Raw genomic sequence first — 18738 nt, 5'->3', positions numbered from 1 at the left:
AATGCCTAGCTGCACTCCTTTAAAGGCTATGTGCTTGATTTAGGATCAGGATTTTGGGGGTACTCAGCTAGAAGAGAGTTTTAAGTTGTGCCTCCTTTTTGTGTTGTAAATGTTTGGGGTTTTTTGCAGAGAGAAAAACTTACTTGTTGATGTAACAAAGAATTCTGCTAAGGCTGGAACTTTTTAAGATGATGAGTTTTAAATTCGGTTTCCCTTCTTTCTCATCTTGACAGTATTTGAAGTGACTTTGGTTTTTTGTTTTTCTAGCAAATAACAAATGATCCTTGTGACTGTGTCATTAAATACACCTTCCCCTCTCCTCCTTTTATGGAGTTTCTTTTCCAGTAGCACAGCCGTGCCAGGACAGTGCTAGATGGTGGTGCTGTTCTGCTGGTCAGCAGGTGGGAGGCTGTTCTTGCTGTTCCTCCTCTGCAGTGCCAGCACTATGTCCAGTTCTCTCAGCTGCTTCAGGAAGCCCCGGTTTGGCAAGATGCAACGGTGCCTTGACACTTGCTCAATGGCCTCCACCACTGTCATGTTCTTGTAAATCATCAGGTAAGCCAAGACCAGCGTGGCTGAGCGGCTGCGGCCCATAACACAGTGGACCAGCACCTTGCCTGTGGAAACAAAGGGACACCATCAGAAGTGACACTGGGTAACCCTTTCGTTTTGACAGTGAAGGTTTCTGTAACACCCCTGTTCTGTCTGATGTTTGACTACCCTTACCAGCACTTGATAAGCCTCTCCTTTTGCATGAGGGAGAACTGAGGCAGTAAATCTTACAACTGAACACCATCTACAGTAGGGATGATCCATTTAATCCTAAACCAAGTACCTTTTTATTTGTGAACAAAGCTTGCAGAGGAGGCCTGGGGGCTGCATTAATTACCACAGCGATCCCTGCTGCAGCTTTGTCTTACATGTCTCACAAACAGTGTGTATGTAATTCTGTGTTAGGGAATAATGACCAAAGCACAAGGTTGTTGGGAGGGTTTGGTGTGCTCTCACACTGTCCTTCCATGAGAATAAATGGATTGCATGGGGGGTGCCTTTCTCAGTTCTACTATCTAGACACAAAAAGTAACCGAATTTGATTTGTCTTTTTTTGTTCTGACAATAATGTCCTTTAAGATCTAGATTGCATTACTTTATGCCCATTTTTGGGGGCAGAGGATAAGAAAGGCCATAGGCATATAACCAGGGAGTGGAAAGAAACCAGCTCTTAAACACTATAGAAAAGCTGCTGTAGAAATTTCTGGCTAGCACCCTGTTGTGTTGAATGAAAGTAATGTTTCACCACCACCATCATCTGAGTGTTCTAATACAATCATCTCCTTGCAGTAGGAGCCCGTCTTGTATCCTGTGTGTGCAGAGTCTTTGCCAAGAGTTTTCATCTCTGAATAAACATGCCACAGTTTAACTCGGTGACATTGCCTGGTTTAACTTGGGGCTTCCAGAGGCAGAAAGTCCTTGGCTTTGGATAGGAGCAAGGTTGTAAGTCAAAGTGGAACCTTCTGTGTTAGCAGTATCTGGAGGAGGTGGAGGAGGAGAACAGTAAGTGGGTTCAGGTCTGATTGACAGGTTTTGAAACACTTCAAAAGATTTCCAAAAATGATTCAAAGCCCTCGAGGGGTTCTCGCAAAAGGTTGAACTGCTGAAGGAAGTAGATTTGGAGCACTCTCTCTAACACTCTGCTGAGCAGAATTGCCACAGGAGAAAAAAATAAAAAACATGCTATCAGGGCCAATAATAGTTTATCTCTGTTAGCTATGCCTAGTGAGAAGTGCTGGGTGCAAAGCCATGACTCCTGCCGATTAACTCCTTTGCTTTCAGGCACAAGAGGATGTCTTGGCACAAGTAGCACTGCTGTGTAATGGGTGCATCAAGAACTGCCAACACTAAAGGATTAATGGTTAGAGTGTGCATCCTAATCCCAGCAGATAGTCTTTGAGGCATCTTGGCAAAATTCCAGTCCTTCTGATAACTAAAAGTGCCTCTTCCTCTCCTGGAAAATGATAATCTATTCTATTATTATTGCAAATATTTGAAATGGATGAAAACACTCATTTGTTTAGGCCTTCAGTGCTTCTCTTTAGAGCTTCCCACCTTGTAAATGTGTTACTGTTGAGGTGATAAAATACATGATGGGACAAGGAACACTTTGCTTTGTGTGGGTGGCAAATGCAGGAGATCTAGGAGAAAATGTAGTTTCATATTGTGTTAACAAAGGCAAAAAATGGCTGTACCATTTTCTGAAATGTCCACTGGTTTAAAGAAAAGGAAGTCTGTCCTCTGCTGTGTGTGAGTAGTCAAGAGCCAACTGCCTGTTACAGCAGAACACTTGACACTCTTCTGCAGAGCTATGTCCCTTCTGTATTATTTTGTAGTCTCTTCCATTCTAACATAAGGACCACTCTGAACCCTCATTCCCTTAAAGGGAGTCTGCTCTTGCAGTCTTGGATTCTGACCACTTATATCTTCAAGGTGTGCCAGAATTTGCAGTATCAGTGCACAGAGACAGAGATCTGCTGGGTGGTGACAGGTCTCTGAAATACTTCATTCACTTGACTTGGGTTTGTGTTTCTTGAAAATTTGTCTAGATGCAGCCCTCTGTTTCAAGAGTTAGATGGAGCCATGAATGTTGATGTGTCTTTGGTCAACTGCCTCAGGTCCTTGTATCTGTCTCATAAGCTTCTTCCCACTTTGTTTTCTTTTAAAATCTCTCTTCAGTGTATTTTTCCCCTGACATTTTAATATGAAGTGAAAATGCCGTTCCCCTCTATTCTGCATTCTGAGGAACTAAAATTCCAAAGGAATGAGTATTAAATCTGTAGCTTAATAGGAAACCAAAAAACTTCTTAAAATAATATCTTCCTTTCATGTTACACAGCCCTCACTGATAAAAATTCTGTTCTATGGTCTGAATTGCATGTTTTGAGAAAACTTTATTCACAGCTGAATGACAGCAAGCATAATTGTGATCCATTAGAGTTTGCCTCTAAAACTTACTCTTATAACTATTCTAACGTCCATCAGCCCATGCTTAAACCCTGCAAATACAGTTCTGATCGGGGAGTTTCTTCACCATCATGAAGATTTTGGATGCTAAATCAGAATTAGGACTGTTTTGACAGCATCCAAATTGCCAAGCTTTCTGGTCTGTTTCAGAGAGGGTCTTCCTCATTAGAATGACAGCTTGTTTCAATAGCATTGACTATTGAACGTTTTCCCAGCAAAAACCATTATATGAAGACATGTATTCAATTAATTTGATCCTTTGGCTGAAGGTCATACCCCAGATACAGCCAGAATGTGATAAAGCCAGAGTAAATTCATTAATGCCTACATTCTGGTCACACAAGCTGAAGCTTTTTTCTTTTACCCCTTTCCCTCTCTGCATTTGCTCAGTTCTAATACAAAGCAGCAAAGCAATGTAAAGGTGTTACTGGTCAGAAGTATTTATCACCACACACTAAAGTCCCATGTCACTACCACTGGAGATGGGTGCTTCGTTACTTCATACAAAACCCTGTTTAGGAATTTGGATGTTGTCAGTCAGGAAGGTGCCCACAAAACAGCCTGTTCATTTGGCACTTGAAATGCAGAACACATTTCTGCACTAGATGTGCATTCACAAATGAAGCATTTATATTGTTGGAGGAGAGCACTAGTTACCTCTAGTCTTTTCTTCCATAAGAAGCATCAGTCCACACTTCAGTCTAGCCTCTGGAGTCATTCTGTAAATGTGTATTGGAAAGCTATTGTCATGCTTTAAACCTCAGTGTCTTCCTGGCCCATGCATAGTGTCTTTATGCATATCTCTGGCTGGGATAAGAGGTGTACATGTACATTTTACTTTTCCCTCATGAGAAAGTTAAGAGCTTGCTCTTTTTCTTCATGAGTGTTACAGTAGTTCTTTATTTTATTGGTCTTCATCAGAAAAGATCCTAGCTAACCTGTTTAAAAGCCATGTGAATGTGGCAGAAATTACTACAGCTACAGAAATCACTGCAATTTGTAGTATCTACTTGAGTGCAGATTTTTTTTTTTTTTTTTTTTTTGGTTTGTACTTCACCCAGTCACTCTTCAATTTGGTTTTGTGTTCCAGTGCTGGGCTGGTGCTTGATACTGTCTCAGAACTTCCTGGACTTTGATGTGGTTTTGAAACAAAAAGGTTAATACTCCCCCCATCTCATCCTTTCCTTTTACAATATTTATTGGGATGCAAGGCTTTTTTCTTGCCCTTGCTGCTTCCCTTGTGCTTGTTTCTTTACTTCAGTACAGCAGACTAAAGTCTTACAGGAACAGGAGGGTGGTGGGAATGAGGAAGTCTGCATTTCTTATTCCAGCTACTCCAGTCTGCCACTGACCTCTGGCCTCCAGCCATGGCTAGACACGGGTGTGTGTTAGTTATCCTCTCCTTTCCAAAGGCAGTGCTTCAGACACACTTTTTTGAAATGCTGGGAACCTTTCTTCATAAGCATGTAAGCTCCTGAAGCAGTTTCTCCTGCTACTAGGACTTTGATTTTTAAAACTGATCTGCTTTCAAGGTTTTCTCCCAAGCAAGGGAAGGGACTGTTGTGTGGACTGTACTTGCTGAAAGGGTAAAATTGTAAAGACTTGGCTGGCTATTGGAAGCAAGTCAGGTAGTAACTGCCTGCAGCTGAGCTAGACAGCCAAGAACAGAAGCTGACACAAGGCTAGAAACTTAGTATCTGACCCTCTGATATTAAGGTCTCTATATCTAAAATATCCTGCTGAGATTTTTTTTTAAAAGTATGTGGGGTAAAAGAGTAGGAGTAATATTGAAAGTCAGTGTGAGGCCTAGGCTGTAGCACTTCACATCAGTGTAAAGCTTTCTGATAGAACACTGCTGGAGATCAGCAAATAATGAATTGTAGTAATCAAGCTGAGAAATTACAAACACTTTAATGAAATGTTTCTAGATTACTGCTGTCAGAGCTGTATCAGTTCCCTGCTGCTTGGAGGATGGCAGAGAGATAAATGTTATAGGTTGGGGTAGATCTGATGGTCAAGTAGGAAGGGTGGTTTCTATATTTATATAGAGAACCTAATGCTGCAGTGCATGGAGCTGTGGAATGACAGCATGGAATATCTGAGACCACTTGTGTTCTACTCCCACCACTCTGCAACTAATATTCATTAAACCTTTCTTGATAGGGATTAATCAGGAAAAGGATGAAAAGACAGCTAATTCATGGCACCTATGCAATGTCCAGTTGTCTCTGATGTGTTTATGAAGGAGTCAAAACAACAACAAAAGATCTGTGTCATACAGGACCCCTTGATAGGAGCTGTGATGAGAACTTTGATAAAAGTGGTAAGGGGCTCTTGGGGTGGTATTACTGAGAAGGGTCCTAATTATATCTTCTCTTAAACTGGTTCCCCACTACTAGTTTTATATGCTATGTTAAACTGTATTGGACTTGTTTCATTCCCAAAAGGTTAAATGCCATGGAACTATGCTTTTACTCAGATGGAGTAAATGTTATACTGGCTTGAACCATTTTCAGCACCCTCCTTACTTCTTTCATCCCGAAGTGCATTATCAATGAATTTGGAAGCTGAGTAAAAGAACTGGCTGAGGTTGAAAGTGGGGAGATCATCTGCTTCCACTCCGTGGTACTCCACACTCATGTTGCTGTAATATTCTGGTCCCGTGTCCACGTTGCGCTGCCCTTGGGCTGCGTTGAGGATGTGGGTGAATCCTGCCTTCTCAAGGCTGTAGCGATCCAATGCAGTTTTTCTGGTAAAACAAGAGCTGTCATGTAAGTCAAGAAACTTCTTATTCAAGAATAGAAAATAAATTTAAGAAAACCTCTGACTTGGTATGTTCTAAATGTTAGTGAAACTGATAATGCTTTAGCAATGCATCATTTACCATTTTAAGGATCTTAAGATACTGTCATTCAGTTTGGAGTTGTCATTCTTTTTGGATTTCCTAATTATCTCCCCCAGGTCCTTAGAGCATGTTTAATATGAATTTATTTTCCTGTTACCTTTGTAACATAGGCAATAGTGGCTTCTATCCATCTTGTACAAGAAGAAACTTGAGATACAGAAAGAAATAGAAGGAATTATTTAAAGCCAGAAAAGGGAATCAGTGGCAGAACTTGAAATAGGATCCATGACTGCTGTTTTCCCCCTCTGTCCCTTAACTGAAACTTATCGAAAGTTAAAAAGTTAGTTTCTTTGATGTGATCAAATGATATTGCAGAACTAATAAAAGAGTCAGTAATATGTGAGTAGTGAAGTCATCTGGGATTCAAAAATGCAGCTCTTCTTCCCCAAAAGAAGTTACTGAGTTTTTCTCCATTTCTTAAAAAAATACATAAACAAAATTTAAAAAGACCCACCCTTCTGTGAATACAACTTCTATCACAACTCTATTTTAGTGTCATGTTTGGTCAAACCAGAGGCCTAAAGCAAAAAGAACTAGATATGGAAATTGGATATTAGCCTTCAGAGGAAGCTCTAAGTCATATATTTAGCCAAATGTTCTCATTTGTTATTGTCCCCTCTTCCCTTGGATGAGGGAAGTCACACAGGAGAGGAAAACTTAGATTTGTATGCTCAATACCCACTGTAGGTGCTTGCCAACAGGACGAAATTCCAAAAAAATGCGGAGTTTGTGGCCAGGCATGTGAAAACTGTTTTTTCTTCCACTACAGAAAGCTTTTAGTTTGGGAAAGTTTTGTTTTGAAAAAGCTGTCAAGTTTCACTAGTGACTAGAAAATCTACAAAGCTTTTTACAAAAAGAAAAAATGGCATAGGCTTTATTCTGCTAATATATTTTCACATAAATACTGCATGATGTAAAAAAGCTTTTTCCAGTCAAAAGTACCTCTCTTCATGAATGTTTCCTGAACACTTCCATGTGTAAATGTAGCTGCTGTCACACAGGACATTGTGGTGGGCTACCTGTTGAGTTTTGTAATTCTAGTGGTGACAGCCCAGAATAGCTTGAAGCTGACTGCCTTTCCAACCTCTAAGCCAAAACCCCCCTCTGAGCAGTCAAGAACCTCATGATTAGAGCATTCAACTGGGATATGGATACTGAAGGTTTTACTTATGCTTGCTCTTAATTTAAATTAAATCCATGATTATTGGATGTTCTGAGTAGATACTGCCCTGCAGAAATTCCTTTCTGGTCAGGAATGATAATGTCTTGATACTAGTGGTATTTTTGCCATGAAATAATGTCACACATCCCCTATACAATAATGTAAAAAGTAAATAAAAGCTTCATTTAGCGTGGTGATGCCTACCTAATAAGATCAGTAGACTCTGGAGGACAGAGAAGCAGCAGCATCCTGCTGCTAGGGCTGTGAGTTGCCACCTTCACCTCATGTTAAATAATGCTTACTATTTCCCTTTGTGTCCCTTTGTGTTCAGTGACTGACTGAGAAAGACTTTCCTTTTTCTCCCTCCTTTTAGGAGGTTTGTGCCTTAGGATTCCCTTCAGGTGTGTATGCTGTGTATGTACACATTGCCAGCAAAGACACTTCAGTCCTCTACTGAAAGGATGGAGAGTGCTTAAAATAAAAGAGGTTAAATGTCCTGGCTGAACGGTAAGGGTGTAGTGAATAACGACTACTCTTCATTTTGATGTCCTTGAGGTGAGCTACAGTTGCTGCTTTCAAATTAAGTCTGTCTTTGTTTTACCTCCCTGATGCTGGAACAGAGAAAATGTGTTTTTCATTCATCAAACTTGGGCCCAAAGCATCTGTCCTACAAACTATGTAAGACTGAGGGCTTCAGGTCAGAGATCCATGCACAAGGAGAACCCTTGCAAGTGGAGATCTACATGGTGAGCAGGAAGTAGGACTGCAGAGTGGTTAGGGTCAGTAGCAAAACAAAGTTTTTGATGGACCATATATACTATCACACTTTGGCTTCTGCAAGCACTGCTCAGGCTACTAAATAGCATGAGAATTAAATTATCAAGTTGTTCTGAGCAAGGACAACGTCAAACAATAGGTTACAGTCATTAACATTTGACACTTGTATTTATATGAAATCAAATTTTCCTGTTTCCTTGATTGGAGATTGCCTTTTGACACAGTGGGTGCAACTAATGCATTTTTCTGACTGTCACACAGCCTTGTTCTGTTTCCTAGGATCCGCTTTTGCAATGTTGGGTGGCCTCAGTTTTCCAATATGTATTCAGAAAGAAGGGATACTGTCTTTCAGTAACTTACATAAGCAGTTGGCTCAGCCTGGCCAAGTTCCTGTGAACTTCCTGTTCCATCTCCCAGTCTTGCCTGTAGCTGCATTCTGGGAATTTGAGGCCCAGGATGGAATTAATCCTCCTCTTTTGTATTTAATCAGTTTAATCATTTTGCATCACAAATGCATTAGCTGTTGTTTTGCCCTTGACCTGTTGGAGGTTGGGAATATGCACATTGTTACTCTGTTTGCTCCATTTGTTTCCTGACTTGGGCTGGAAATGGACTCGGAAGCAGCAATGTGTCAACCTTGAATGGTGTTGAAAAAACTCGTTATAAATGCTCAGATGTCACTAAATCACCTTCTGTGAAATAACTTTTTTTTAACAGCAAATTACAAGTGTACCAAGGAAATACTTGCGAAGTTTTCTACTCCAGTGTCTTTGGCACAAAAGAATTTATGCTCTGTTTTCCTCAATGCTTGGGCTGGGCTGACTTTAAAATGTTATCTGCTTTCTAATTGTGCTTGATATGCAAACTGATTTGGCAATACCCTTGGGACTGAATGGAACTTTACCCAATGGAATTGTTTTCTTTGTAATATAGATGCATATTTTCTTTTTTCCTACTGACATTGCTAATCTGAAAAACTTCAAGAAAACAAATGCTCAGTGCTGATGCCTCAAATCTGTTAAGTTCTCCACATTTTCACTGGAATAGCTGTCACTCAAACTGTGTGTAGGTGTTGTAGAACCTGTCAGTGGAAGTAAGACCTAAAATACTTGCCCTAAGTGGAGCAGGGTCAGTACAGGTCCTGTGGCCATGTGGCTTTTGCATCTGCAGGCTGAGCTATTGCATACAGTCTGTAAAGAGGATGTCAGGCACTTTTCTTAGAGCAGATACCCTGGGTACTTTTATCTATGGAAAGCTTTTCCTAAGGTTCCTCATATATAATGTTGTGTGGAGATATGAAGAAACAGTTGTTGTGTAATAGAAAATAGAGTTCACTGGACTGCAAGAGGTATGTGCCTTGGGCTTTGGAATCTACATCTTTTGAAGAAAGCTGAAGTGACACTTAGTCTTTTTCAAGAGCAAGAGTGCTTGGTTTCAAACCTAATATGGAGATTAGAAAGTACTTTAGCTCTTTCGTCTTTCTCTCCATCCCCCCAGTCTTACACTCAATAATTATATTTTCATAAGAGATTTCCCTACTGTTCTTTGAAAATTTTTCCCCTTTTTTCTTCCTCGTAAAAGCTTTCCCTAAAATCTAGGCGAAGAGCCCAGCTGGACCACCACTTGTCATACTGGCTCAGGTTTATCTGCTTCTTACCTCCTGTCAGCCAGTGCTTTGTACTTTGATCATGAACATTACCAGGCAGAGATAGCCTGTGCTGAGACTCTGACACTGCCATAGTGTAGGCAGTTAAACTGGGGGTCATGCTGGGTTTGCAAGCAGGTTGGTTGCCAGCTAGCAGAGCAAGAAACAGCCTGGTAAGGCCTCACATGGGGGACCTGTGTGCCTGTAAATGGAAATGTTACTGGGCCCCTCAACATGTTTGCTTGGACTGCCCGTAGTCAGCAGTGAGCTCTGGCTTTGTGGGAAGGACTGGCTTGCTTTCCACCCTCAGCTGAGTCTGCAGTGTAGATGCTGTTGTGAAAGCATTCCTGTGTCTGTACACTGTAACCAGAGCCTGTGGGGTTTGTTGTGTTTCATCATGCATGATACTTCTGATTACACCCCAAGGAGAAGGGAATGCTCTTGGTCTGCAAGGATGCAGTTTTTACCATGCCTGAGGTATCAGTATTTTAGAGGAAAGGGAGGAATAAATCAGGCATAAATATCTGAAAATATTTGATTGGTTGAGGTTACTAACAGCACAGGGTTGTTCAGGGGTATATGAATCCTATACCTTATTGGAGGATTTGTAACTCTATTTCTAATTCACTTTTGACTAGAAAAGGCATAGTTTTTTTCCTTGTAGTTGGCTCACTACCAGAGTGTAATAGTCAAGCTAACAACATTCTTCTTTTCCCCTCTTCAGGTGCTACTGTTTCCTATAAATTGCAATTAATACTTCCATTTTTGCGATTATGGTTGCATTTTAAATAGTCATTGTAAAGATGAGTTTGCTACGAATGCCAGTGTAGGTGAAGCTGTAAGCACTTGGCTACTCTTGCAATTGTTTTCATCTTGTACATCTCCACCGTCTGTGCTACTAGCACTTGATTTCCTTTTACATGGTGCAACTGTGGTCTCCAGTGTCTGCCTTGAATGTGAAGTGTGGCACTGGGAGACAACAGTGAAAATTTCAGTGTAATTCAGTTTAGTAAGAGATGACCTGGGCAGATTGGTCCCATGTAAAAGCTCATCAGCTCTTCAGTTCAGAGCACATAAACTTATGCTAAAAGTTAAGTATACCCAGAAGTCCTTTTCTCTATGTTAAGCAAAAGCTCAGTGCTTTGCTGAATCAGACCTTGCCTTTACTGTAGGGCAGATGGACTCATAAACATGTTTTTAAAGCTCTGAGGCAAGGGGGAGTACTTTGATGTGGGAATCCCACCTCAATGGTGAAAATTGGAGATAAAATCACTTTCACATATGGATATATTGATACTAACAGACTCACCAAAACGGGAAACTGACCCAGACAAAAGTGTCATCCATTTTCAGATGGCTCCCAAAAGACTATTTACCTCTCTTGCGTTGTGCAAGGGCAAGTAGAGGGCTTGTCTGAGACTTTAACTGTGCCTGCTGTCAGTTTTAAGGCTAAGTTTCATAGGGTTAATAGCAAGTGCTGCAGCAAACCCTGCCTTCTTCTGGAAGCAACAATGTAAGCAGTTACAACATGAAAAAGAATGCTTTCTTTCAGGTTGCTGTCTCCAGTGTACCAAATCCCCTCTCTCTCTTTTCAAAAATACTATCATAACAAGCTTTAGTCCCAGCTGATTTTGTTAGAAAGTTGCCCCAATCAATGGAATTAGAAGAGAGGGGAAAAGAATTTGCAGGCACTGCAGCCTGCACCTTCACATGCAGTATTAAGTTTATTGAAAGCAGTTAACAAAGGGAAGATATGGTGGCTCATGAGGAAAGCACAAGTACACCTAAAAGGAAGGGAAGTAATTATCCAAAATACCTCAGGAGGGTATGGGCAGAGCAACTCCCAGGTAAGTCAGCACCTTACAGCTGATACTGCTTAACCAGATGACTTGGTGTGTTTATCAACTTTAAGTAGAACCAAGTCTCTTAAACTTCATGCAAAGGTTGTGCAATGGAAACATGTTTCAGTATAGACTGTTAAAGCCACGGATTGATGTGACCCAGATTGACAAAACACAAAGAAATCTGAGGCAACATGTTACTAGGAGAGGAATCATCTCTCTCAAACTTTTCCATTTTCTTAAGTGCTAAAGGAAAGCTCAACGCAGGATGGTAATTTACCAGATGGTCAGTGTCAGAAAGAAGCTTGCTGAATATAGGCAATATTGACACTTTCTTAAGAAAATCTGGCAGTTCTCCCTCCTGAGGAGAGATGCTGAGAATTTCCAATAATACTGACCCAATTTTCTTTGGTAACTCCGGCACTGAGGGAGTCTAGAGATAGCGTAGCATCGTATCCCCTTTTCCTTCTGAGGTGTTGCTCCATTTTTCTGGGTACCTCCTGTTCAGTGTGAATTAAAAGAATTTTTAGGTACCACTGAAAATACTGAACAGGATCATCAGAATATGGGATAGAAAAAGATTTAGTAGTTCATTTTCCTCTAGCCCAAAATGGTGGATGTAGTTTTTGTAAGTGATACAACCTAGACAGAGGAAATAGCGCTCTGCTTTCTACACACCAAGGGCACCAAGCACCCATGCTGTACTCAGTCAGTTTCTGGTCTTAACTTCAGTCACTCATCAAATGTTAGAAATCACTGGTAGACAGAGATGTTATACAAGGAAGTGTTACTTGTCTTGGAAACCATTGGAGCGTTGAAGTTTACTGTCCAGTGTTAAAGATCTGATTTTCTGGATTGTTAAACTGCTGTTACAATTGGCAGATTCTCGTTCTACCCAAGTTGAAACTATGTCCTCAAGAGTGTTGTTATAATCTAAATCTGCATTTGCTTCTATTTTTATATGATTAATACTGGTGTAGATGCTAGGAGTTTGTAATGCTAAACGGTGGGAGGTAGCTGTTTTCTAGCCTGAGTGAGTCCCATCTGTTTTCTTCTAGGTTAGTGTAAATTGTCTTTTTACTTAGTCACTTGGAAAAAGCAATACTGTATTGCTTCTCTGCAGAAAGGTAAAAGGAGAGAATGAGTTTTAGTTAAGCATATATTTAGTGTTTAGCTATTGATCTTAATTGTCATGCACTCCAAATTGTAGGTTTGAGTTACGTGTTTTCCTTACCTGCATTAGTTCTGAAGACCATGAGCCATGGCACAGCACAGGCAGAGACCATAGCTTTTCTAAATTGCAAGCTCAGTTCAGCTGCATACCCAGAAAATTATTTTTCATACTTGACTTGTAAAGAATTACATTTCAGAAGATTTTTTTCTCTGGTAATAGTTTGACAACACGGCAAGACCTGAGATTGTGATCAGGCCTTAAAGACTAATGAGATCTAGTGGATGTTTAAGAGGAAAACAAATTGGGAGGCCTTTGTCTTCAGCTGAAATATTCTTTGAACATCAGAAATGCAGAACCCTAAATATCATCTCAGGTAATAAGGCCATCACTGAAGAACTACAAGTAGAAACTACAAGATGAGTAACTGGCAGAGACTTTCCATGTGATCCAGGTGAACTAAGCAGGTTTGGGATTAGCCAGTAAAACTGCCTGTGCAAGCAAACAGGTGGCCAGTGAAAAAAAGGAGAAAGACAAGGCTGCTTTCTATCCCTTTAGAAGACCTCTAAATATGAGGAGGATACATGCAAACACTAATCCTGGTAGCAATTGAATCAAAATCTTGGCCAAGTGTGTTTTATGCCTATCACTGGGCTGTGTCATACAAGTTCCAGTATCTGGTCTTTCAAAGCCCTTGGAACTTGCTGGGGGAAAAATTCAATTGGAGCTGAACACAGCATGTTATATTTTGAGGCTTTGATTATTCTGGCTCTGACAGGCTCATAGAGATTTCATTGCCTCTGGGCAACATCTGCAGTGAAGCCTTGTAACAAAAGGATGGAGTGGCCTCACAGGGCTCCTTGATAGCCTGTATTGCATTAGAAGGAAGATGTGATTACGTAGTCAGGGTAATTAATTAGCATTTCCATAAGCAGTCACAAGTCCTGTTAACCTTGTAAATGCAGGAGGCAGGAATGAAGCACAGATGTGGAGGCTCTGAAGATAAACTCTGCATGTGTGTGTTCATTTGATTTTGTTGATGAGTTCCACCAAATTCTTTCAAGATCAACCTTAATTTAGCATGGCTTCAGATGCAAATACACCCAACATCTGTTCATGGCTTGTGGCATCTCTTTGGCCACCAGTTCTAATGCAAGATCTTAATACAAAAACCCTGCCACACTGAGGGGGTAAGCTGTTAGTCAGGAGTAAGATACGGAGCTGGCTCCAGCAAAGATATAGAGGTCTGTGGACTTTGTCTATTTCAAAGCAAATTTTAGTTATGGTAGTGAAAGGCTGCATCTTGCCTGCAGACCAGTTCTCCTCTCAGATTTTCTGCCGTGTCAAGTTTGCCCTAACCTGGCTGACAATAGTTGTTCTCCTTTAGGGAATCACATTTTCTGGTGAAGTTTTATTTCTGTTCCCCCCTACCTGCTCCTCACTTGTTTTTCTTTCTCCATTGGTTTTCTCATTCTTTTGTCTTGTCATGTGGGAGACTTGTTTTCCCTTGAAGCACTGTTGGTTTTCCTCCTGACTTAAGACCAGTCCCCTGCAGAAACACACTGCCCAGCATAATGGGGTGTAGCTCTATGTACCTCTCAAGAAGCTTGTATTTCCGTTCCTCTGGTTAATGTGTATGAAGTGCCAGGTGTGTGCTGTATTCAGAGTCATGCCTTCTAGCTTTTACTAAATTACAAGGTGTAAGAAGCCACTGCTATAGTGAGATTACAGGAAAGAGTCAGTGACTGCTGTCCTGGGCTGAGAGACTCACTTCTTGTGTGGTTAGAACCCTTTGTTCAGCAGGCACATTTAGTGCTTCATCACAGAGATTAGAGGGAAATTCTTCTAACAACTTCATTCAGAATAATTCTGCTGGTGATTCTAAACAATGAAGTAGGAAATAAATGCCAGAAGAGGCTGTTCTCTGTGGTGAATCTTGAGTTAGAAATATCTAACAGGAGGGGCAGGGTCAGATATGGATAGAAAAACTTAACCCTCTTTTCTTTTGTTCCTGAATCATTTGGACAGGCTGTTCCCATGGCTTAGTTTTTTTATCCCACACCACACACACACACACACACACACTCTCCCACCCTCATCTCTAGAAGTGGGAGCCCTGGCTTGGTTCAAGACCAGAACTCTTGTGTCTTTCTGTTGCCTCTGGCGCCACAGAAGTAATTGGTGGATGATATTAGGAGTCTTGTAACTTTCAAAGCTGTATATCTTTCCTCTTTTATAAGCTGGCAACAGATGAATTTTAGGACCTTTTAAAAAATTATTGAGAACTTTGGAGCCAGTGGGGCTCCTACTTGTGTCTTTCAGTGATGATGTAAAAAATAAATGTCATGTTAGTGAAGGGTGTAGAGGAAAATGGGAATTGGACCAATAATGCCAAAGGGGTAAGAAAAGCTCTCTTGCTCCGCTCAGGGCTTGGGTTGGGGGGTTTTCTGATGGCATATCTCCTGCTGCAGCAGTCATCTCTGCTTCCTGGAATAGGCTGTTTCTAGTTTAGTCCTGTGCTCAGCAGAACCAAGTCTGTTTTGTGGGTTTGGTTTTTTTCCAAATCACACTTGGTCTGATCAGTGAGACACATCTCTACAGCTTTGCCTTCCTCAGGGTTCTGTTTGCTTTAATCTCTTGAGCAATTTGGAAATGCTGAGTGTTCCATGTACACAAGCACAGGCTTAGAAATGCAAAAATACCACTGCATGGTGAGCTGTCTCTTCAGTCACTTTTCAAGAATTACATTTTTGGCCTAAACCATCCTAAGGTGTAGCCAACACATCTAGGCCATGCTCTTCTGTGAGTGTAACTGTGGAATGACTTCCACTCACAGATAAATGACAAATTGCTCCTTGAAATGAACCATTTAAAAATAGATCATGATGGGCTTCAACCTCTGCAGCCTACACCGGTGCCACAGCCAGTGCTGTCGCTCTGTCTTTACCAGCAGACCCAGCTGCACTTACTCTGTGCTTTCCTGAAGCAGCAGTAACAGTCAGGGCCACGCTGGGCTCTGATTGCTCTGTAGAACTCTGGCATCTGCCAGTGGTTTCGAACACTTTGCTCTGTCAGTGAGCTGTGTTTAGTAGAGCTTGGTCATCCCCTATGTAGAGATGTATGGGGTATACTTATTGTCAGGGGTACTGTGTACACTTACTCGTCTCCTATGTAGAGGTTGGGCCAGACTTCATTGACGTGCGTGTACTTTGGGCACCCCTTCCAGAAGAGCTGCTCCAGTTCAAATGCACCTGGGGTACAATAGTCCTCATCAGGATCTACTTTGACTGCTGTGTATGCATTTTTCTTCCCAGCATTCCAGCTTCCTGATGACATCTTGTCCATGGAGTAGTGCTCTCAGGATGTGCAAGAAACTGGAATGCAACCAAAACAGAACATTAACCCAAGGAAGCACAAAGCAAGTGATTCTTGCTCCAGCTGTGGGATCCTGGGAGCAGCGCAGACCAGGTGTGATTGAGCATTGCACAAGACAGGTGAACCTGTTCTGTGGCAAACACAGACTTGCACCTGGATTTCTGCCTCTCCTGAATGAGGTGAAGAATATGTTGTTGGATGAGCTCACCAGCAGTGGGAACAAAACCCAAAGGTTTGTGATTATTGAAATTCAGCCTCTGCCAGGAATTTGTTTCCTGAAAAATCCACTAGTAAAACTTTGGTAGGTTTAGCAGCCTAGGGATCTAAAGCACCTAGGGGAACTGAGTGCAAATTTAAGTTATTGGGGTTTTTTATCATTAACTAAGACTCTCCTAAAGGCTTGTCCTTTGTCATTTTCAGCAATGTAGGGAGATGAAATGTGTCTATCCAAGCAAATGTTGCATGTACCGTTCTACTCTCTTCTACTTGTCTTTTTCCTGTGTTGCCAGTTGCAGATTCCCTATCTGCTGTATCTCCCTGTGGGCTCTGTTTTGGTTTCTCCTCCTGGGCTCTCTGATGTCTCAGGGTAGCAGTTGCTCATGTCTCTTATTCCCTTGAAGGGAGAAGTTGAACCCTGTGGTTCTGAAAGAGACTTGTAACAACATGTGGAGTTGGGCTTGATCTTATGAAGTGTGCAAGTAGAGCCTGCCAAAAATCCACCTTTCTTACAGGCAGTGAACCCTGTAGTTGCTCCCAAAATTGTTTTTTGTGTTGCTTGCTGAATGTTTGTGTCCTTTTAATTCCAAAAATCTGGCTAATGCCTTCATGCGGCTATTGTAGAGCTCTCCTGAAAGCAGGATGTCCATTTTTCACTGACATCCCACGTACCCATGGGGTTTGTTTGCTCAGTTTGGGCTCTTTTGTGCCTGTCATGTTCTGTTTCTCTACAAAGCTTGAAAAAGCCAAATGACTCCTGTTTTCTGACTCCAAAGCTGTGTAAGATTGTGGAGTCCGTTTTTGTTTGGCAAGTGTACACCTTTGTTCAAAAATTGGCCTGCTTTCACTGGCAAGGGGATCTATCTTTCAGCCAAGCTTCTTAAAACATAATGATGATGTTTAGCTAAGTGGTCCTCTCTTGAGATTTTTAAAGGGCTCTGAGAATTCCAGCTTGTAGCAAATTTACTTTGGGATTGTCTTGCATGCCTATGTGTAGTACCTAGTCCCATCTCTCTGCCCCAGTAGCCAGGCCCTGGGAGAGCCTTTTTCCTTCCCATGCCAGAATTATGCTAATTCTACATGCAGACTCAGCAGTGTGTAGATGATGTTTGTCTGTCAGAGATACTAATCTAAGACAATCTGAGTTGGGAGTGATTAGGCTGTTATCTAGAACTTGATAAGAACTGCTATTTGTCTAGTAGGGAATTATCTTAACTGAGAGCCTGTTGCCTTGATGCTGAAGGACTGACTACTTTTATTCATGGCTCCATAAAATGGGGTGGAGGAAAGGAAGGGAAGAAGAGAAAGCAATGTAATCAGTAATCACAGTTGGTGGCCACAGTGCATTGATTTGTTACACCTCAGAACAGGGTAATTACATCTGCAAATAATAGTCTGTGGTACTGGAACACCGGCACAGTTTGAAGCTTGGTTAACATTCTGAAAACTCGACCACTGCTGAGAAATCTTTGTTTCTGTCTGTCCTGGGAAGCCATATGCTCCCTGAACTTTCAAGTACACTATGTTCTTTTATGCCTTGCCAATGTTATCTGCTGTGGGGATTTCTAAATTGAATTAGAGCACAGGAGAGCATCGGTTGAAACTCCTCTAATAAAACATGCATTTCAGATTTGACTCTACACTATGTAAGAAGTAACAGAATTTAACTAGGAGGAGGGGAAAGTGGGCAAAAGGGCTGGTTGGCTACTTAAACTCTGGAAATAATTGTCACGAAGCATTTGGTTGGGGGCAAGAAGGGCTTATGTCTTCCCAGGAATCAAAGATGTCTAACCTGATCTCGTATTAGATGTTCTATGTACACCAAACAGAGCTCCAGGAAGACTATTCCCTAGGCCAGCCCTCTTGGAATTAAAAGAGAAAAGTAGATTGGATTTTTTTGGAGTGGTTGTTCTTAATGCTGTTGTGGGTATAAGGGATGAATGTTTAGCACAAGCCCAGGCAGGGAAAGCTCAGATGTCTTTGGCAGACTTAATGTGGAGAGGAGACCATCTCTTGCAGAGCATTCACCCAGTGCAGTCAGATGGCAGCCAGATTGCAGGGTTACCTCTGTACAGGCTTGTTGGAGCAGGCTCCCACCCCTTGTGGTGCTTCATTTGGGCTATAGATGAGTTAGTGCAGGCTGAATGATGTACCAGTACTGTGCCAGCTTGGCAGTCACTTTGTGGCACTGCACTGTGTTGGAGACACACAACCTTAGATCACAGAATAGTCTGAGTTGGAATGGAACTACAAGGATCATTAGGTGAATGGCCCACATGGAGATTGTGAGCCTGGCATTATTAGCACCTTGCTCTGACCAACTGAGCTAATCCCAGGGTCATTTAGAAGCTCTCTGGAATAGGGACTGTCCTTTTGTCCTTTGCATAAAGAACTCTGCACCCTGCTTGCTTCTGGAAGTGCTGCTTCAGGAGAGCCTTTTTATTTCATGGGGGAGGGATGAAAAGTCAGCTGGCTGTGGACTGCCCTTGTCCCAGAGGGGTTCTCCCCAGCAGGAAGGTTTGAGCCCAGCTTCACGGCACAGTGAGGAACAGAGCCCCGTATCTGGGGCCAGGAGTTCCCTCCCAGTGAGGCAGGGCAGTCTGCGGCCCACCCCACCCTTTCCCCGTG

The 18738-nt window shown here is 41.8% G+C and overlaps 1 protein-coding gene across 2 annotated transcripts in view; it reads right to left on the bottom strand.

Moving 5' to 3' along the window:
• Nucleotides 1-6: 6 nt before the first annotated feature.
• DUPD1 (dual specificity phosphatase and pro isomerase domain containing 1) overlaps nt 7-18738 on the bottom strand; it is a 50092-nt gene continuing 31360 nt past the window's right edge. Inside the window, exons 2-4 of one of the 2 annotated variants that reach the window (XM_017746331.1) lie at nt 15680-15893; nt 5547-5767; nt 7-617 (exon numbers count right to left, since the gene is read on the bottom strand). In XM_017746331.1, the coding sequence (XP_017601820.1) occupies nt 370-617; nt 5547-5767; nt 15680-15864 (654 nt within the window). In that variant the 5' untranslated portion in view covers nt 15865-15893 and the 3' untranslated portion in view covers nt 7-369. The remainder of the gene's footprint in view (nt 618-5546; nt 5768-15679; nt 15894-18738) is intronic. The other variant, XM_008642850.2, reaches the window with a different exon arrangement.

Source organism: Corvus brachyrhynchos, unplaced genomic scaffold (assembly GCF_000691975.1).
Source record: "Corvus brachyrhynchos isolate BGI_N302 unplaced genomic scaffold, ASM69197v1 scaffold279, whole genome shotgun sequence".
Taxonomy (NCBI): Eukaryota; Metazoa; Chordata; class Aves; order Passeriformes; family Corvidae; genus Corvus; species Corvus brachyrhynchos.
The sequence above is the reverse complement of the archived record's forward strand: the minus strand, read 5'-3'. Positions and strand labels throughout refer to the sequence as shown.